This window comes from Nomia melanderi, chromosome 11 (genome assembly GCF_051020985.1).
Source record: "Nomia melanderi isolate GNS246 chromosome 11, iyNomMela1, whole genome shotgun sequence".
In the NCBI taxonomy this organism is placed as follows: domain Eukaryota; kingdom Metazoa; phylum Arthropoda; class Insecta; order Hymenoptera; family Halictidae; genus Nomia; species Nomia melanderi.
This window is the reverse complement of record NC_135009.1, coordinates 1,162,154-1,182,389: the sequence shown is the minus strand read 5'-3', so window position 1 is coordinate 1,182,389 and position 20,236 is coordinate 1,162,154. Positions and strand designations below refer to the sequence as shown.

The 20,236-nt window shown below is 35.6% G+C and overlaps 1 protein-coding gene and 1 long non-coding RNA gene across 4 annotated transcripts; both read right to left on the bottom strand.

The window, feature by feature from the left end:
* Positions 1 to 3,938: 3,938 nt before the first annotated feature.
* On the bottom strand, positions 3,939 to 16,923 carry LOC143175048 (uncharacterized). 3 transcript variants are annotated; one of them, XR_012999652.1, is made up of 10 exons: positions 16,775 to 16,923; positions 14,166 to 14,285; positions 13,909 to 14,026; positions 12,846 to 13,092; positions 10,403 to 10,501; positions 6,730 to 6,820; positions 6,482 to 6,627; positions 6,036 to 6,168; positions 5,858 to 5,971; positions 3,939 to 5,791 (listed from the first exon to the last, which is right to left on the bottom strand). XR_012999652.1 is itself a non-coding variant. In XM_076371866.1 (9 exons), the coding sequence occupies exons 1-9, from the start codon at positions 16,913 to 16,915 to the stop codon at positions 5,924 to 5,926; spliced, it is 1,143 nt and encodes a 380-aa protein (XP_076227981.1). In that variant the 5' UTR covers positions 16,916 to 16,923; the 3' UTR covers positions 3,939 to 5,923. The 3 variants fall into 3 exon arrangements, 2 of the variants coding, with proteins under 2 accessions (XP_076227981.1, XP_076227982.1); XM_076371866.1 differs by having other exon boundaries at positions 3,939 to 5,971; XM_076371867.1 differs by lacking the exons at positions 6,482 to 6,627; positions 6,730 to 6,820 and having other exon boundaries at positions 3,939 to 5,971.
* A 332-nt stretch (positions 16,924 to 17,255) lies between these two features.
* LOC143175055 (uncharacterized) lies at positions 17,256 to 20,060 on the bottom strand. Its single transcript, XR_012999672.1, has 4 exons — positions 19,936 to 20,060; positions 19,154 to 19,451; positions 18,132 to 18,331; positions 17,256 to 17,947 (listed from the first exon to the last, which is right to left on the bottom strand). It is a non-coding gene; the product is annotated as an uncharacterized LOC143175055 (long non-coding RNA).
* Positions 20,061 to 20,236: the final 176 nt, after the last annotated feature.

Below are 20,236 nucleotides of genomic sequence, written 5' to 3'. Positions count from 1 at the left end.
ACTTTATCGGATTTTCTATCGACTTTATTCATTTATTCCACAAACCTGAGTCTATCATCTATTACATTATTATCAATTTTCTACACGTGAATCCATCGTATGAATATTATATTTAATCAATTGATCGTCCGCTTTCATTACACGGTGTCTGGGCTAGTAACAAAGACGTGGCGAAACTGAACTGTCATAACAATCGGGCCGAGTGCGGCGAGTGGACCTCACCCACGTCACTGCACAAAATTGAAGAATCAAAGTATTGGAATCGAGAAATTTCTGGTCTTTGAACTCTTGTAGCTTTGTAGTAAAAAATCGGCCAATATTATGTTTAACACTAGATTTACGGAACGAGTCGCTTTGACTCCTACTGTATTTTATAAACATTATTTGCTGAATGTTTGTGTCGATTTTGATTAATGTGGGTACGCTAATATGAATCCTAATCGTCTACGTTTAAATCTCTACTTTCCGAAATCTAAACGAAGGAATGTCGATTTTGACAAAAACAGTAGAACAAGCTGTACGATAAATGTCTGTAAATCTAATGTTAAGCTCGTTATAAAGCGTGAAACTTTTACCCTCGCTTTCCACTATTGACTTTGTCGTATTATATTTTTACCGTGTGCAACGAATGGGAAAGTAAAAATACTCTCTTAGTTCGAAAACTTTATGCCTGGTACTCAAAATGTTAAGAGATTGTTGGCAGACAAAAACTTACAAGTTAAAAGTTCCTGTTGCACGGGAGATCTCACGTGATTGGTTTACCTAGACTGCTTAGGTATTAGAGGATGCCCGCTGACGAGGAATGGAGTCGTAAAAGGGATAGGAATGGCGGAGGGACAAGTCTTGATCTGACCACACTGGATCGCTGGGTGATTCTGTCCTTTATATTCTAATCCTCTTCTCTGTATTGAAGAAGTGTTTGAACGGGGAGTGGTAGACTCGGAACCACCGAACGATGCATGGCATGGTGGCATTGTCGAGTTATTGTTGCCCAGCTCTGGAGTGTTGGCACACTGTCGACAAGCTAAACAGTTAGACAGACAAGGGGATTCCTTCACTTCTACGACACGTGGCCGTCACCGGCCGCGCGGTAGTAACAAAAAATGGAAACGGAATAGTATACGACGAAGATGGAACGGTAGAGAAAAAAGTTAGTGTTAATACAAAGGGTGCCCCAAAATTATGTTTCTGCATTTCATTTTATTAAAACAAAATTCTTGCAGAACAGCGATCACGTGTCGAAGCTGAGCTGGCTCAAGCGTCGTGAATGAGAGTTCCCTTCCTGTTGTGACTTTTGAGCTTGAATCGCTAATTGGAAGTCATTAAAATGAGGGGTGGCAGTTTGACACCCCGGAATTTGGCAATAGAGTTAGAAATGGTAAGGCTAGCCTTTCTCGTACTGGAGGTGCACGGGAGGGGCAGATTTTTTTACTTTGTGATTCTCAAAAATTCTATACACCCATGAAACCCATTCTATTTAAAATTGAAAAAACTTACGGTGCGATAATTTTAAACACTTTCAGTTTGTACAGTAAACCGTGGAATTCAGGTTAGGAAAACTTTGTATATTTACACAATAAAAACGTGGACAGGAGAGGAGCAAACCCCTTTTTTTCTCCATCCCAGCCCAGAAAATGGAGCCCCAATCATACCAATCTCTATTATCGTACCGAAACACGCGTGCATCGTGCATTGTACACGAGATGGCAAACGAAGGAAATGCGAGTCTACTGATAAGTAAGTGTGATAAGTAAGTATCTAGAATATTTATTGTAGGATGAATGGTTTGTTGTGCGTGCGTAAGCGCGAGCAGGTCGTATTGCGACGGACCGGCGCCGGGATGTTTGGAAAATAGTGTGACTGCGTTTAGAAAATCTCGAGTGGCTGAAAGAATGCGAGGAAGAGTGTCTGGAACTGAGCGACTGAACTGTGAGAAAAGCGTGTACGTGACTGCGTGAATTTTGACTATGGGCGAAAGATGCGTGTGAGAAGGGTGCAAGGGGAGAAAGACAGAGCGAATGGGGGTGTGTGTTAAAAGCGAGTGGGAATGCGTGCGAGAAGGACATTTTGGTAAGAGACAGCGGAGAAGAACATTTTTGTGCGTGATAGAGTCGTGTGTTGGCCTTCGTGGTATTAAGTTGTATTTTTACGTGTTGTCCATATTGTTTCCTAATTCTCTTTTTACTGAAGATCCACCTTTTCAATATCTATGATAATAGTAGCCCCACTATAATAGTTTTACAAAAATTTTTGGTTTACTGTGACAGCATTTCTAAATTCTAAAATCCAAAGTACTATTCATCGATGATGATTGTGTACTCGGAGACATTGTCTTGAAGATAAAATTCCGAAAAAGTGAAAGTAAAATTAATTTTATAGTAAGTATATTTTGATTATTTTATTTTGTCATAAGCATTACATATTTCATTTACTTTGAGAAGGGTTTTACATGTAATGGGTACAAGTGTTAGCTGTCGGACTTATTTTATATAAAAGTTTAGATTAGTACTAAAAGAAGTACACAATTTTTAGTGCGGTTTCTTGCAGCTTTCAGTTCGCCCTAGAATTGTAACATTCTTTAAAGAATTGTCCCGAGAAAAATATTGTGATCAAAAAGTAAGGGTCACCCTAACGTATGGAGAATAAGTTATTCTGACAACAGATGTTAAACTCAAGGTCACCGATGCAGTCCCTTCTAATGCATACGTTTACTAACCGTTCTATAACAGGTGTCAATTTTTTGAAAGATAACCTAGTATCAATTTACTGTAGTATTACCAATGTTCCCTTTAAAAAAGAAACAAAAATATATAATAAAGGGTTTTCGGCCGAGGCTTACTTCCCAAGAAAATGAAGTTTGAAAGTCTACTCAGTAATTATACGTATATACACTTGTATCTAAAAAACAATTCGCAGTACAAGCTATGAAACCTAATCTGCTTACATGCCATTCTTATGCGATACTTCGAATTTGCTAAATTTATGAAACGACAAAAACATACAAAATATGTATACAAAATATTGTTGATAAATTATTTGTTTCATCTTGTTTGCATTTAGCCACAATTATAGTAGACGTTAGAAATTTTATAGTGATTGATGTCTTTGCCATAACACCATACACACACAGTGGGTCTACAAAGCATCTTTTCTCAAAAAGTAGATAGACTCATTTGCGTGTACCCGAATATTTCAGATTCGGGCCGAGCCGGAAAAATTCGGTCACCGATGACTGACGCTTTTCAATTGGTTGAAATAAATTACAATATGCAAAATGATTGATGTTGACTAAAAATATTTAACAATATAAATAAGTTAACAGTAGTGCAATGCTAGAATTCTGATGCCAAATAATTCCTAATTGTTCCTATGTATCTTTGCTATGAAGGAACAAAACATGTATGAAACATTCAAGATTTTCGTATCGCTTAAGGGGTTAACCCGTTGCGCTATAATATTGTGTTGAGAATTTTAAACTGAACTCCGCGAATTTAAATGGTGTTTAGTGTTTTCATAATCACTAGGTGATTCTTATAGAATTCCTGACCTTAAATACGAATCCGAAAACCAAATTGCTGGGTCACTTCCAGTTTTCCAAAAAGTTGGATTTTTGTAAAAACGGTGGAATTTTTCAGACAACCAAGTGTTACGTGAAAACTAGAAAGGATAGGCGGTTAAAATTTGTCGCAAAAAATAGAGGAGAGCTACCCGAATATGTAGCTATAAAAATTTTGAAAATTGCGTATCATTAAATGTTTGTGAATGGTGATCAAAATTTGAAAAAGCGTAAATGCACGTCCGTTGAACGCACTTCTGTTATATTTCTGCGGAAAGTGGATTGGTTAGTATGAATTTGCTATGTACCATTAGATTCTGCAGACATCTCTCAAGACGAATCCAACCCTTCCGACTCCCCCCCCCCCCCCCCTCATGGCACGTAGAAATAGTGCAATCAGGTTTTCTTTCGGAAAGGTTATGGAAATCTCCCTAAATAGCGCGTGCAAAGAATTTTGGCGCCACACGGCCATCTCTCGCCGGCCACGGCTATTCAGAGCCATGCCTACGCGCTGTGTAGAACTGAACTCTGGTCACTTCTTATATACATAAATGTGGGAATAAATGTATTTGAGTGCGAGAATAGATGTATTGATGAGTGATGAATGCGTGTACAATAGATGAACGACGCGACTGTGTGGGAGCGCGTTTTGAATATATGTACAAAGCATTGGAATATTCTAGATCAAATTGATTTCCTCTATATTGATTTTTATGTTAATGATGCATGGTAATGAAAGAATGTTCTGGAAAGTGTGCGAGTGAGACAAGACCATCCGAGTATATAAAGAGTGTGCGCGTTGTTTGATTGACGTTGACTGTTTTATTGTGAGCCGTGGTGAAACAATTATATTGTTCCCGATAAAATATTCTCTTCTTCCTACATATATAATGTTTACTTGTTTTATACATTTTCATAATAATCATGATAATGTTTTTCACGATCGTTTTGTTTTAAATACTTGGATGTTTAATATAATAATTTAATATAACATAATATAAAACAAAAACATCATTGTAATCGGTTTTTTACATGGTACAGCTAATGATATTCTGAATTCAAATAGAGTATTAAATTTGACTTAAAAAACTATTACACAAAGTAGAATCTAGAATGGATGTTTGCTGAAGTAGTTTTAATTTAACACTAAAACTACTGAGTGTACCCGAATATTCGTTACAGTTCCAGTAAACTTAATTAATTTTCAAAAACATTTCAGATATTTATTACCTTCAAGATATTAATAATCGATAGATAATATAATTTATACCGGCAATCTTGACTGATTCGATAGTTTTAGTGTTAATCATCGTTAGAATATTACTCGTATATGTCTATTCACATATTAAACAGCAAATTATTTAAAACAGAACGATCGGGAAAAGCTTTCTCATAACTATGATGAAAATTTATAAAACAATTAAACATTATATATACATATAGGAAGTGAAGGGGATCCAGGTCTATACAGCGCGTAGTAACGGCCCTGCATAGCTATGGCCGACGAGCGATGGCTGTGTGGCGACAAAGTTCCGTGCTCGTGCTCTTCACCGACATTTTCTTAACCTGTCCGAAAGAAAAACCGTTCTCACGCTTCCCGCGGAGGGGTTCCTCTTCAGAAATGTCTGCAAAATTCAATGGTGCACAGCAAATTAGTGCAATCCAACCCACTTTTCGTAGAAATGTAACAGAAGTGCATACAAAGTACGCGCATCTACCCTTTTTTAAACTTTTGTAAGGAACTCTATAAGAATCACATAGTGGTTATTGCAATAACTAACATAGGTCAAAATTTGTTCCACAGTGTAATAGTTAAAACTTCGAATGAAAGTTTGTGTTTATAAATTTGTTATTAATACACGTTCAACCTCAATATCAATAACAAATACTTTAAAAAATTGAAAGATCTTCATTTCACAAGCAAAATACTGAAAAGCATGAAATATAGAATTTATCTCTGTATTTCGGGCCAATTCTCTGCGTTAGGACGGACGCGTTGGCTAATCGTCCTACCGCTAGAAACAATAAACTCTTTCTGTTCACCAATAAGTTTTTCATTAATAACCTTACCCGCAAGATGTAAATAAAATTCATACTGCCAAGGGTGAATAATCTTCACATCCTTAGGTGAAATTGTGGCTCTGATTACATGTATTATTAGGCCAATGGGACAACATGCATCCCGTCCAAATTTCAATAAGTGTTCGGGAGTAAACTTATAAGGAGCCCAATGCTCTGAAACAAGTTTTGGTTGTTAAGCAAAATACATTCTATTAGTGCACAGAAATATTTTTCACACACACAGAACAGTACGCGCAAGTGTAATTGTTAATGGAGCGCATCTTCATCGAAAAGGCAAACATTCGACTACACTGAGGAGATGACGGTAAAATACGAGAAGGACGAGCTCATCATCTGAAACAGAAACTTATTGCATCTGTGCTCGAGGATAAAACAATATATAAATACGACGAATTACCGTTGTGAATCCTTCGTAACACGGAGTGAATAAGCCGGCAAGATTCAACTTCACTTCGCTTATGCTCCTCATCATTATAAACAGCAAGAGTTTCTGCGATCTCAGCGGCATGCAGTACCACAACGTATCGTACCTGTTTCATTCAATAGCGTTGTTTCATTATCTTTCATATGGCACATGTTCCCGTATTATAAATCTTTTCGTGTGATTATTGGTGTTGAAAGGTGGTTACGTAATCAAGCGCAATTTTATATCCAATTAGGAATGAATATTTCAATCGACTGTTTGACCGTTCAACAATTGCGATATTAATACTGTAAACTTCTAAAGGGACGATGAATTCGTATAAATAATTAGTAGCCGTGATATCAAGACGTTCATCCTTCTTAACTGAAAACTTTTCGCCTGGTATAGTAACTGTCTGTTAAATGGAATAATTGACTTACGAATTATGAAAGAAATCTACGCTATTGTTTATCATTCTCTGTCCACTATAATTATTCAAGAGCATAATCATCAAATGCACCAAGAAAATTAGTAAGGAGATGACCACATTATCTATCTCGTGCTTGTTCTGCAACACCACGTAGACCTGTCGTGTGCCAAAAATATTGTTGTTATGTTTCCTTCGATGGAACAATAAAGTGAAATCACGGTTGTTGATTATTTCTCATGATCTCCTAACGATACTTACACGATACAAATTTATAGCGAACGATATGATAACTGCTATGATAGCCACTAAATACGGTATCGCAATACTGGTCTCGATTTGTTTGTTCATTCTTCGTTCACGAGTTCGGTAAATGTCCCATCGTATTGACGATCGTTCGATGCAAAACAAACAAGACACGTAATTAAATCGCAAAGAAACGTGCAGTCAACAGTAATTGCTTTAACCCTTTGCACTCCTTTGTCTAGTGTGGCTCGACACAAATTTTATTTACGACTAGGGGAGACTCGGATCAAATGTAACAGGGCGCGAAAGTGATACATTGTAAATAATTCAAAACATATTGTATATATTACCATCCATTCGGAACATATGATGTAAAGTTGTAGTTGAAATACATGCATTTGTGACATAATGATATAAACACGCAACTAACAGGTAATAATTGAGATTTTTTTTAGTAATATTCATTTTAGTTACTTATAAAATAGAGGGCTATTAGCCAAATATAGAGGAAATCTTGATAATATTTTTAATACATTCGCGACCGGCTAATTTTTCGCCTTTCTAATACTCATTACCGATGAAAATGTAGAACACCTTAAACTAATTACTGCAGATTTCTGATGTAACAACATGGGCAACGATCAGAAAACTTGTTGTGAAATAGAATAGATCGAGGCGAGGCGACTAAGTTCAGATTTAACAGCGAAAAAATAGTAGTAGAAACTCAGAATAGAAATATTTTCTATAAACTTGTTATTAATATACATTTAGCTCCAATGTCAGTGAAAAGAATGTTTAAGTTTTGGTTAATGTTTTGATTAGTTCCTCAGATATTGCGGCGAACTGAATATTTTTCATTTTTATGTTTTTCTCTTATGAAAGGAAGATCTTCCAATTTTTTAAATTTCTGTTACTGACTGTTGGATAGCGTGATTGCTACGCCCTCACTTGGGCTGCCAGTCGTGTGGCGGAGGACGTTCCCGCGTAAAACATGTACTATGCGTTCCCTGTCGTATATTGTGTGTGCACGTGTGCTTGATCGATTCCTGCGACCGGTTATCCTTACATTCACATTGCGCTTACATTAATACATATTTTAATAAAACAATCAAACACGTTATGGCCCCAGAATGTAAATGATTAAAATAATTCTTTAGAAAATTAAAGAGAAAAAAAAAGGAACGGAAAGTGAGATTAAGTGAAATCGCATGCCACGTGTTGGCACAACGAAAGCAACAAAAATGATGAGTCTCGCAAATACATAACAGATTGAAAGATTGACGAACGGCAACTACGAGTCTTGGAAGATACAAATGAAAAGTATCTTGCGTTTCAACGAATTATGGGGGTATGTAAACGGTACAATTATAATAACGGAAGCAAATGCCGCCGAATGGGCGATCAAGGATGAGAAAGCCTTTGATTTGATCATCCTGAGTTTACATAAAACCCAATTTAACCACGTTAAGCGAGCTGCACCCTCACTGGAGGCGTGGGATGCATTAAAAAATGTGCACGAGTCAAAAGGCCCCATGCGGCAATGCGTCCTATACAAGCAGTTATATAGGATGAAGATACCACCAAATCAAAGCATAACACAGTACGTAAATGATTTTATCCACAAAATTGAACAACTTGCAGAATCGAGAATTAAATTGCCAGATACCGTATTGCCCATTATTTTATTAATGTCATTGCTAAGCGAATACAAAACATTTAGCATAGCAAATGAGTCTCGTGAGAAAATGCCTACACTAGAAGACTTAAAAGTGAAGTTATTGGAAGTGGAAATAAGAAAGGTTGACAACAATTTGTTTAAAGAAAATACATATAATAGTAAGTACTCTGTTAAATGTTATTTGCGTGGTAAAGTTGGTCGCCCAGCTAAGTACTGCAAGAACAAAAAGAGATTTATAACGTCAAGGAGTAGTGAAAAAGATGCAATGATAGCGCAAGCATATAGTGCTATCTCTATGCTGTCGAATGAGTGGTGTTTAGACAGTGGAGCGACGGCACACATGAACAAAGATAAAGGAATGTTCAACAGTTTCCATGAAGGACTGAAGGACAAACTTTACGATTTAATGGTAATAATTAAGGGTCAAGCAATGTACTTGCAATAGTTAAAGCAAAAGTACACAATTTTCTTTAACTCTTTGATTGCCATTTGTAATTGCTAAAATTCTTTCGATAATTACGATTCAATTTTTCCACGCGATGCTTAGCTCATGGAAAATGACTATAAAAATTGTACTATTTATATCAAAGCAGTAGAACATTTACAAAGTATAACAAACATTTTCATCTTGTAGACCTCGGGAAAAGTTCAGACGCTGATATATATAATTGTATAAATTAAAAGATTGAAGAAAAATGAGAAAACGTTACATCACAATGTATAATCGAAGATACAAATAACGAGAAAACAACAGAAAATATGAAAAATTCCATTGATGGTTACATTTGGCGCAATCAAAAATAAAAAGTTGGAGTCATTTTGTATATGAATAACAATTATTTCAATTATTCTCATTGTTACATCCTACCACACTATTATTATTATCGGTATAACGATTATTGCTATTACTATCATTTTTGATTTAATTCTATCTACAACATTTCCATCATGACATCATACCATGTCTGCGTCCATCTGAAAAGGTGTTCATCATCCCTATCTGAAAACATTATGCATACCAAAATACTCCGTTAGCATTATGACAGGGTCTACTTGTAAATCTGACCAGTTTGTGAACCTCATGTACTTCTGACGAAGTGTAAGCATAACTGGCAGTCCGACATCCCGGATTTTAGTCACTCCAACCCCCAAATATTAATCATCTAGGCCCAAATGTTTCCCCCTCTTTACTACCAAATATTTCCTAAAGTCCATCAACCGAGAAGAAGAGTAGAATTATCCTAATATCGCAACCGTCAACATCAAATTAAAACCTCTACCACGTTTTTCCAATTCGGATTTGCCCATGTGTAACTCCATAAGACACGAAATCTGAGCAATTTTGGGTTTTTTCCTGGATCCAGACAAGATCCCATCCTCTTGTCGGGATTATTCCTCCCGTGTGTTGTGGCAATATAACACCCATAGACTGTTAAAGTTCCGTTTAATAAGTGTAATAATTTGAGAAAAATGATTACGTGACTTCCGACCGCATACAGGTTTGCTTCCTCCAGTCTCGATTTTTTATTAATACCTTAAACATTGCTTAGCATTAAACGAAGCTAGTATGTCAGATAACTGTCTAACATCTGGCACAAAAATTATAGTTGTAAAAATGATAGCTTTCGTGTAACGTAATCTAAATTTTATTATATTTGATCCCAGTCTCTCCTACTATAATGTTACATTCGCTAGTTTTTAATCGTATTTATTTTGTTTGCAGTATAATTAGCAAAGAAAAATAAATATTATAGTTTCTTATCAACCAATCACTCTTTGAAGTTCAATTTTATGCCGAGCCATAATTATAGCGGTCGCCACTGATAAGGAAGATCAAAGTGACAGGAAAAATGTAGAGAAATGATCGGAGAAAGTCACCGGTCTCACTCGATATTTATGTTCTATCTGAGATTGTAACCTAAAGTCTCAGTCGTGACATTCATTTTTGATTCGAAATTGTGGTCAAGAGTGAGACTCGCCAAAGGTTAACGTGTGAATGAGGGTACCAACTCCAAAGCTCTCTGGTGGATTTCCACGGTTGACCGTACGTCTATCTCGATGGGCCTATCTGACTTTGTCGATCTGTTGATTGCGTTTTCCAGTCGGTAACTAGGGGAAAAGAAACATATCGACATCGTTAACATTACTGCTCGCACATTTCTTCTTTCATACCCTAACTTAACCAACGTGTTCGCTTAGTACCGAAAGGTAGATCGAAAGGTTTTGCCTTCACTTTAATAAGAAATGTACGAGAAAACTTTAACTAAGCAACAAGAAAAAAAAACCTCTATTTCTTATTTTTAATCGAAAGTAATAAAGATACGAACTAACTGAAAACTTGATATGTATGTTTAGTTCCATTTTGTGAACGTGTATCAAGATATTTACACAGAAATTCTTTGTATCATCAAAGTTACTACCTGGTTAATTATACCTTATTTTAAGCGCGAATATTCTGAAAATACATTTACGGAGGTACCTGGAAATTAAATACGTTTCCTTACAATACGTAATACAATTATGAAATTATCTAGAACGGTTAGTTTTTAATGGTAAATGTAATATTTGTATGATATTTCATTTTATTTCATAATTACATGTTCCGGACGAATGCATTAATAGAAATATTTTGTATTAAATGTAAATGTTTGCGAGATATTTTTGAAATATAAATAAATATGCACGTCAATTTTTCAAGTTTGTATCTTTATTCTTTCTAAGTTAGGCTCAATTTATAAACCATCGAAAAACAATCCTTCGAAACAATAACTTTTGAGGGGCTTTCGGACATTTTCCGAATTACTTGTACTGTGTATAGTAAATAAATGTTTAGGTGAGTCTGTCATATTCTCTCGCAGTATTGAGCCAAATGGAATTTGTTTACATATTAATACTAATCATTGAGTACGGCTTTCGTTCGATTGCAAATAAATGTTTGTAATTTCAATAATCTCAACCTCAATCATCTAACTGAATAATTGAAAGTAATATCTCCATTTTAGTACAAGTAAACGATATTATACTGAAAAGTCACCTATTTGTCGATGGACAAAATACGTGAACACATACTAAAATATGTTATAAATGAAATAAGTAATAAAATCAATATTTTATATAAAATTTCTGCCTTTGCGTGAATTACGACTTCAAAATTGCTTGATTTTTTTCCCGGTACGATTCGAATAATTGTCTTGTTAATATAAAACACTTTCCCCGACCCCCATTTTTAAAATGGTTTGCCGTCAATCATCTTTTAATATATCAGTGTATTATCTACATTCATTATACCATCAATTTCAACTGATGTCTTAATCTCATACCATGAAATCCATTCTGCAATGTTTCTGGGGGAAAGTTGTGTATTTTCGACATTTTTTAAGCATACGACATGGGTTTCTTGTACGGTACAGCTCCGTTATCGTTCACGACCTCTTAATTTTTCGACAGTAAAATGAATTATAAATTTTTTACAGGTGTTCTCCACGATGTTTATAAATATACGTTACTTTCTGGCAACAGTACGATAGCCTATGCTATTACAACAGTCCGACACAACTAATCACCGAATTTGGTTTGTAATTAATCCAGTTTTCGACGTCACGATACTAGTTAACACTTTCAGTGCCACGTGTACCATATGTGGTACACGTTAATTTTTGTAACAAAATATTTTCAAGGGACACATGGTTAAGAATAGCTGTATACGTTACAAAGCACCGAAAACATCAAGAAACGATATCAAAATATATAAAATTAAAAAGAAACTTGAATATAACTTAATATTTTATTTAAAAATTCAATACAGTTCATAAGCAAAATATGACCGAAATTTCCATGGCGTTCAACGTGTTAAGAAAAGATGTTAACTTTGTAAAGCCTAAATCGCCACTGAAGAGATCGTATGACATTAGTTTTCGCAACTGTTAAGACTGCATTGGGATTGTTCACATTTTTCATTCATTTTTCATTTTTCTTTCATTCAAACACAGACGTAAACACGAAATTCAGTGTAATAAACAAAATTTACGCATATAACATTAGCTCCAATTTGTTTAAAATTCATTGACCTGTACTATCACCTCCTGCCCATCCTCATTTTGTCCCTGACCGTACATCAAAAATTCAAATTAAGTACTGATGCCACATACGTATCTATTAAAAGTTGTTTAGAATGGTGAGCTAACAACATAATTCAACGTCATCAAAACCAATGAGGTATCGGTAATGTAAATCAAATAAATAATTATTAATCTAAATAATCCAAACGATCATTTAGTGTTGCAGTAGTTTCAAAGTGAATTTGTCAAAATGAAAATGTGTACTTGACAATGTTTTTGTATAAAAATAAAGAATTCTGATTTAAGATAGCTGTCTCCTTGCTATACAATTCATTGCATATATTATTTATTTGAAAGTTGCGAGCAAACGATTAAAAAACGTCTTTGCAAAGTACCTGGTGATCTGGAACAATCCACTTATGTAGCAACCAAAAACTGCAGGTATCGCTTCAGTGCACGATAACGATAATACGCCGACCGAGGTTACCAGTACAACGTTACAACAGATAAAATTTACTTTCCTACCACTCTGGTTGAAAAAGAATCCAATGATTCTTAGATAATGTATCTGAAGTTTAGACTGCAATATTGTAGGAACCATTAGGGCCGCAAAGGCGAAGATTACTGTCACACACGATAAGGCTGCAATCGTGATTTATATCATTTTAGAGTATTTGTTACAAGAATCGGCTTCGTTAATAGTTTTCTATACAAGTATCTGTGTACGAAGGTAGTGTTGGCTAATAAATCCCAACCAAACTGTCAAATTAAAAACAAGGGGAACAAAAATGCCACCAAACCAAATGAATCTGTACTGATATTTTTCCATACTCCTCTCGAAGAAAAACTGTTCTATCGAGTTTGAAACAACCACTTCTCTTACGACGGTAGTTTCAGGGTGAAATGAAATGAAAAAAACACCGATTTTTAACATTTTCAACTGTCTGCTCTCTACCCGCCTTCAGAATATTTGAAAATATATAACAAATACATACATGTACTTTGATATTTATAAACTGTTAACAAGCAGAACAAAAAATATTCGAGCCTGAACCACAAAATGCTTTCCACTCTGTAACTACCCTTGTAAGAGGGGTGGTGATTTGAAACTTATCAGGAAGTGTCTTCTTCGAGAGAGCTATCGAGTGACGTACTTACGATTCCGTTAGGTTTGGTCGAATTCTTTCCCACTTTATCTTGCTATACGTTTTGGCTTTAAGTTAATATAAAATATAAGAAAACTTTTCTTGACGCTGAGCAACGCTGAGCTTAAACGAAGAAGGTTTACATTGTATAAATATATCATTTATAAGTGTGTTGAAACGTTTCGTCGTTATTTCCTTTCGATAATAATTGTACGTAAAAAATTTCAGTAATTTTGCAGAAGCACTAATTGAATGATTGTTTATTAGTGATGTAATAAGATAAGTAAGAGCAGTCCCTCGAATACATCTTTACCTACTAGTATCCGGATCACGCGTCTCGATCGTGCTATTTCTTTCATTAACAAATCCGCTTCGATTGGATCTTTCAGACGCATGCAATCGTTTTGTATGTTTTCGAACCCAACTTTTAACTGAAGCCACATGAAAATAAAACAGCAAAATTACACGCACTGTACATAACAGATAGAATAATTCACCCGAGCAACTATTTCAACAGACACTATGGAACACCATGAAGCGTAAAAAGCATTCACGTGTTTTCCAACTTACTACTGGAAAGTTGGTGATGTAACCAACGTATCGCAAGAAAAACAATAATGTTGGTAACAAGAATGACAACAGCACAAGTACGTTCTCCAACGTGGTTTCTACCGTTCTTATCGTCGACGCCTGAAAAGTGCATTGTTTTTAGAACCTTCAAAACCGCGAGGTAATTATACTTTACGGTCAAACCGGTTCGTAAACATGGAAGCACACACTGATTCATGAAACAATCGCAACTGAAATTCTTTCACGGAAGGTAAGAGTTTTGAAAGATTTGTTTACCAAACTCCGCTAACATTTAAGGGGGGATGCTCGTGTAATGGAAGCAATGATAATAATTGTTCAAAATAGTTATTTCTTTAATTGTTACTATGCAAGCGTGAGAATACCAACATTTATAAATAAAAACAATTTTTCTTTACTATGTTACATTTTCATTTCAAGAGGCGATCAATTATATTTATCTTTTTCAAGGATGTACTCATTGTTTACGTACAGTATTGCTCTTGTTACACTCAGAAGAGTGTAAAAATCGAACAAAGTGTTTGATGTTATATAGTTTTTGTCAAGACTGAACCTGTTTCTAACACAAATTGTGAGAAATTATACACGTCGAACAATTCCGAACGGATACATGGGGGAGAGTAGTGTAAAACGGAACACCAAAGTTTTTCGTAGATAGCGTGCTCGTGTCAAGCTAGAGACGCTTGACATAGACGTAATAAGTCTAATAAAGTTATTCAGTGAAAAAATTGGATGTTATACATTTAAACTTTAGATTAAAAAATTGCAAACGGTAACTGTAGTACTGAATATAATTCCTTAATCCGCCCCTTTCACATGTAAGACGTTTCTTTATTTCAGGCTGACGTTTAGATTTAAAATTTTGTCTACATTACGGCCCGCGGGTCGAAAGGAACATTTTAGTGTGGGGTAGAACGCTACTGTTTATATACAAAGAAGAATAGGAAATGCCAATAATTGTTGTATGCTGCATCGTAGTGTGGGAGTGAGTAAATAAATAAACGCGTATGTCTGTTCTTTTGCTCTTGGGATCGCTAAAAACGGGATCGGACACGAGTCAGTCACAAAGTTATTTATTTTATTTATGTTACCGTCACCTGCTTATGTAAAAAAATTTAAAATGAACAATGAGAATGGTAGTCTCAAAACAGCAAAATGTAAAAAATAAAGAAAAGAAAAGAAGAAAGCCATTTTCGGAAAGAAAATAAAAAAGAGACAACATGAATTCTAAAAAATCTTTTAGTTATATAAAAGAAGAATGAATTTAGTGCCTACAGTGTCAACGCTGGGCCTATGAATATTTCACCAGTGCAGGAAAGCAAAATGACACATTCATTTGTGATTTTTGTTTACAAAATAAACTATACTTACAGCCTATTTATGTCAGTTAATAATTTTCAATGGAGAAAAATAAATGTTTCGTATTTGCACGTGGCTTTAAATGGATGTTCCGTTTTACCCTACCATTTTCGCGAAGAGGATATTTCAAGTCTTTGACAAATGCTTCTTCCCTTCGTAACTTGATATATTCCTTCGAAAAGTCTTGTATTTCCTTATCGCCAAAGGTCCACTTAAGAGTTCCAAAAAAAATTTCAAAAGATTTCGTCTATTACACGAGGTATTTTGTTATTGCATTTTAAAAAGAACCGTTCCATTTTACCCTACCTTCCCCTACTTCTCTCGACAGATAATCTGTTTTACTATGCTTTACAAAAGCATCATGACTAGAAAATAAAATAGTGATCGGAGGCCCGATACCCAGAGAAGTGTATTCCGAATAATACGAACACTGCTTGAAGTTTATTAGTCGATTTCGTGAAAAACACGGATGAAGTTTCAATATACTTACAGTTTTCTACTTTCTTTTCTACTTTCGCCTTCCACAATGAAATTCGATTTAGGTTTATATAAGGTTAACTTTCTTACTGACGTTTCTGAGTCGATAATACATTTAATTTTTAACACATCTAACATATTCATCTTTTTAAGTCTGGCGGTTTCATTGTGTTTCCAGTGTGGCTGGCCTCTAATTTATTACATTAAACAATTTTCTGATTTCGTTACTTTCTCGAATACGACTTGCAAATGCTTTTAAGTGTTTTCAAGTTTAATTTGAAAAGTTGAAAGTATTTTACTATCGATGTCTGCAGAAATATTCGACTTTTTATACTTGTTACACGAGAATCCTTCCTTAACAATTCAGTCAGATTTAACGCCATTACTGATTAGTGTAACCAATCTGAGTTGTTACGTTGAAACAAATGTTTAAATTCAGCAATGTGATTTCCCAATCGGAGAAATACTACTGATTCAGTAAGTTAATCAGTTTGAGAATACCTCCGTGGAATATTACTCGATTACTAAGACAATTTTCGAAATTGTGTTCACGGAAGGATGTCATTACCATATGTAAATATTCGCCTTAAAAGTTACCAAGCTTACCGAAAATTGTGGGTCGACCGTTACTTCACATAGAACTATTCAGATTGAATTACCCGAACAAGTGCAAAATGATTTCTATTTTGCGAACCGAAAAATTATTTAATTTTGTAAGAAAAACTGCGCTTTGCCTAGTTTCGCATTCTCATTACCTGGATTACTATACTACTGAGCGTGAGTACACAGAAACCAACTCTCTTTATCTTCGTTACGATGGAGTTGTCGTAGGGCCATAGCCCGGTGATGTACATCACAGAATAATAGGCTCTGTAGTTCTTCCGGAACATGTCCATCTCGCCCAATGTCGGAAAACGTCTGCGCGGTAAATCTGTAGCATCGTTCAACTACAGTTCGTCATCATATTTTATTCATACTGTTCACTTCCTGTCGGGAAGAAACTAATTTATCCTATTCCGTTCAAATAGATGTCTACTGTTTGGGAGCGATCGATATAATCAGCATGTTGCAAGAAATTTTTGAAAGCTAGAGAAAGACTTATGAAACATTCAATTCCGGTGACACCAGGAAACTAAGGGATTCTTAACGTTTTATTTTTCTCTCTGCTATTTCGTTGCGCAAAGAAAATGCGCAGAATTTAGTTGAGTATTGCATGTGTCAGAGTGGAAGCAGACGTGGTGTTAGTCGCGACTTCCCATTATTGTTTTTCTCTTTATTGTGTAACTATTCAGCACAGTGCATAGTGCATAGTCGAACTTTTCTGTTTTTCTTTATTTGTCTGTTTAATTATATTTTTAAGTTACAGCTGAAGAATATTAATTGAATTTCCATTGCAAGGTAAAGGAAAGGTATATATGGTTAGATGTGCGCGCGAGTACTGTTGGAATCGCCTTGCGACTCCATTAGGATAATTCCAAGTGAGATGGCCTGATTGCGTTTACATTGTTAAATATTTATATTTTCGAATGTATTTAGTGTTATATTAAATCTTGCATAAAGGCCTATTTAACTAAATATTTTATATGTATCTACTTTCATAAATGTATTTTTCTGTTTTTAGGTATTAATAATATTTCCGATGTAACAGTTCTTTAAAAGAAATAGGCCATCTCTTCCCAACTTACCCTAAATAAATTGATTTAGTCAAATATACATGGATCGAGATAACAATAAGTACGTTCTTACGGCGTGGGCAGTTTAACAAAAATTTTAATAGTTATAAGTCATACAATTTGTGTTGGTCGGGCGCTTTCGTGATTTGATCTGACTATTTGTTTTCCCGGTTGCTTCGGGGACGGTACCGTTTAGATTTGTTCTTTTTGGGAGGAGCGACTTGGATTGGTTGTTCCCTTCGACGCCTTGCACCACTAAAAGAATTTTGGGCTAAACGTTAGACTTTTTTTAAAGTTAAGAAATCCATAATACAGAAAATGTGGCTTAAAATCATATCATTGATTGTATATTTTAAATATCAAACGAAAGGAGATGTTTGGAAAGTGTTTATGTTCCGTTGAACAATGCAGTATGTTATTGCTATGATTATTTACATACCTTACTGTTCATGATGTAAAATAAAGAATTAAGCACAAATTTTAGTTATTGAACCAGGTATGCTCCACACTGTAAGTACTATGTACAGTTGACTTGCTTCTGTTTGCCAGTTTTGTGATTTCCTTGTAAGATGTTCCTTTTTTTAGAAAATTTTATCACCAACTCATGCTCTTACTGACTAGTTTTCGTCGGTCCGGCCGCTATATTTCAGTAATGCAAAAAGTTACTGTTCACTGTGAAACATTTGTGTTTCAAACTGTGCCCGAACGCGGACTACAATCGTATAATTATTCTCCTACTTGTATTTACTTTATCGGATTTTCTATCGACTTTATTCATTTATTCCACAAACCTGAGTCTATCATCTATTACATTATTATCAATTTTCTACACGTGAATCCATCGTATGAATATTATATTTAATCAATTGATCGTCCGCTTTCATTACACGGTGTCTGGGCTAGTAACAAAGACGTGGCGAAACTGAACTGTCATAACAATCGGGCCGAGTGCGGCGAGTGGACCTCACCCACGTCACTGCACAAAATTGAAGAATCAAAGTATTGGAATCGAGAAATTTCTGGTCTTTGAACTCTTGTAGCTTTGTAGTAAAGAATCGGCCAATATTATGTTTAACACTAGATTTACGGAACGAGTCGCTTTGACTCCTACTGTATTTTATAAACATTATTTGCTGAATGTTTGTGTCGATTTTGATTAATGTGGGTACGCTAATATGAATCCTAATCGTCTACGTTTAAATCTCTACTTTCCGAAATCTAAACGAAGGAATGTCGATTTTTACAAAAACAGTAGAACAAGCTGTACGATAAATGTCTGTAAATCTAATGTTAAGCTCGTTATAAAGCGTGAAACTTTTACCCTCGCTTTCCACTATTGACTTTGTCGTATTATATTTTTACCGTGTGCAACGAATGGGAAAGTAAAAATACTCTCTTAGTTCGAAAACTTTATGCCTGGTACTCAAAATGTTAAGAGATTGTTGGCAGACAAAAACTTACAAGTTAAAAGTTCCTGTTGCGCGGGAGATCTCACGTGATAGGTTTACCTAGACTGCTTAGGTATTAGAGGATGCCCGCTGACGAGGAATGGAGTCGTAAAAGGGATAGGAATGGCGGAGGGACAAGTCTTGATCTGACCACACTGGATCGCTGGGTGATTCTGTCCTTTATATTCTGATCCTCTTCTCTGTATTGAAGAAGTGTTTGAACGGGGAGTGGTAGACTCGGAACCACCGAACGATGCATGGCATGGTTGCATTGTTGAGTATTTGTTGCCCAGCTCTGGAGTGTTGGCACACTGTCGACAAGCTAAACAGTTAGACAGACAAGGGGATTCCTTCACTTCTACGACACGTGGCCGTCACCGGCCGCGCGGTAGTAACAAAAAATGGAAACGGAATAGTATACGACGAAGATGGAACGGTAGAGAAAAAAGTTAGTGTTAATACAAAGGGTGCCCCGAAATTATGTTTCTGCATTTCATTTTATTAAAACAAAATTCTTGCAGAACAGCGATCACGTGTCGAAGCTGAGCTGGCTCAAGCGTCGTGAATGAGAGTTCCCTTCCTGTTGTGACTTTTGAGCTTGAATCGCTAATTGGAAGTCATTAAAATGAGGGGTGGCAGTTTGACACCCCGGAATTTGGCAATAGAGTTAGAAATGGTAAGGCTAGCCTTTCTCGTACTGGAGGTGCACGGGAGGGGCAGATTTTTTTACTTTGTGATTCTCAAAAATTCTATACACCCATGAAACCCATTCTATTTAAAATTGAAAAAACTTACGGTGCGATAATTTTAAACACTTTCAGTTTGTACAGTAAACCGTGGAATTCAGGTTAGGAAAACTTTGTATATTTACACAATAAAAACGTGGACAGGAGAGGAGCAAACCCCTTTTTTTCTCCATCCCAGCCCAGAAAATGGAGCCCCAATCATACCAATCTCTATTATCGTACCGAAACACGCGTGCATCGTGCATTGTACACGAGATGGCAAACGAAGGAAATGCGAGTCTACTGATAAGTAAGTGTGATAAGTAAGTATCTAGAATATTTATTGTAGGATGAATGGTTTGTTGTGCGTG

Excerpts from the sequence above, each read along its gene's own strand:
- LOC143175048 (XM_076371866.1), bottom strand. The coding sequence starts at position 16,915 with ATGGACATGTTCCGGAAGAACTACAGAGCCTATTATTCTGTGATGTAC. Across the intron at positions 13,093-13,908 it reads CGTGATCCGGATACTAGTAG|CCTTATCGTGTGTGACAGTA; the intron begins GTAAAGATGTAT and ends TCACGATTGCAG. Across the intron at positions 5,972-6,035 it reads GTTACGAAGGATTCACAACG|ATGATGAGCTCGTCCTTCTC; the intron begins GTAATTCGTCGT and ends TTTCTGTTTCAG.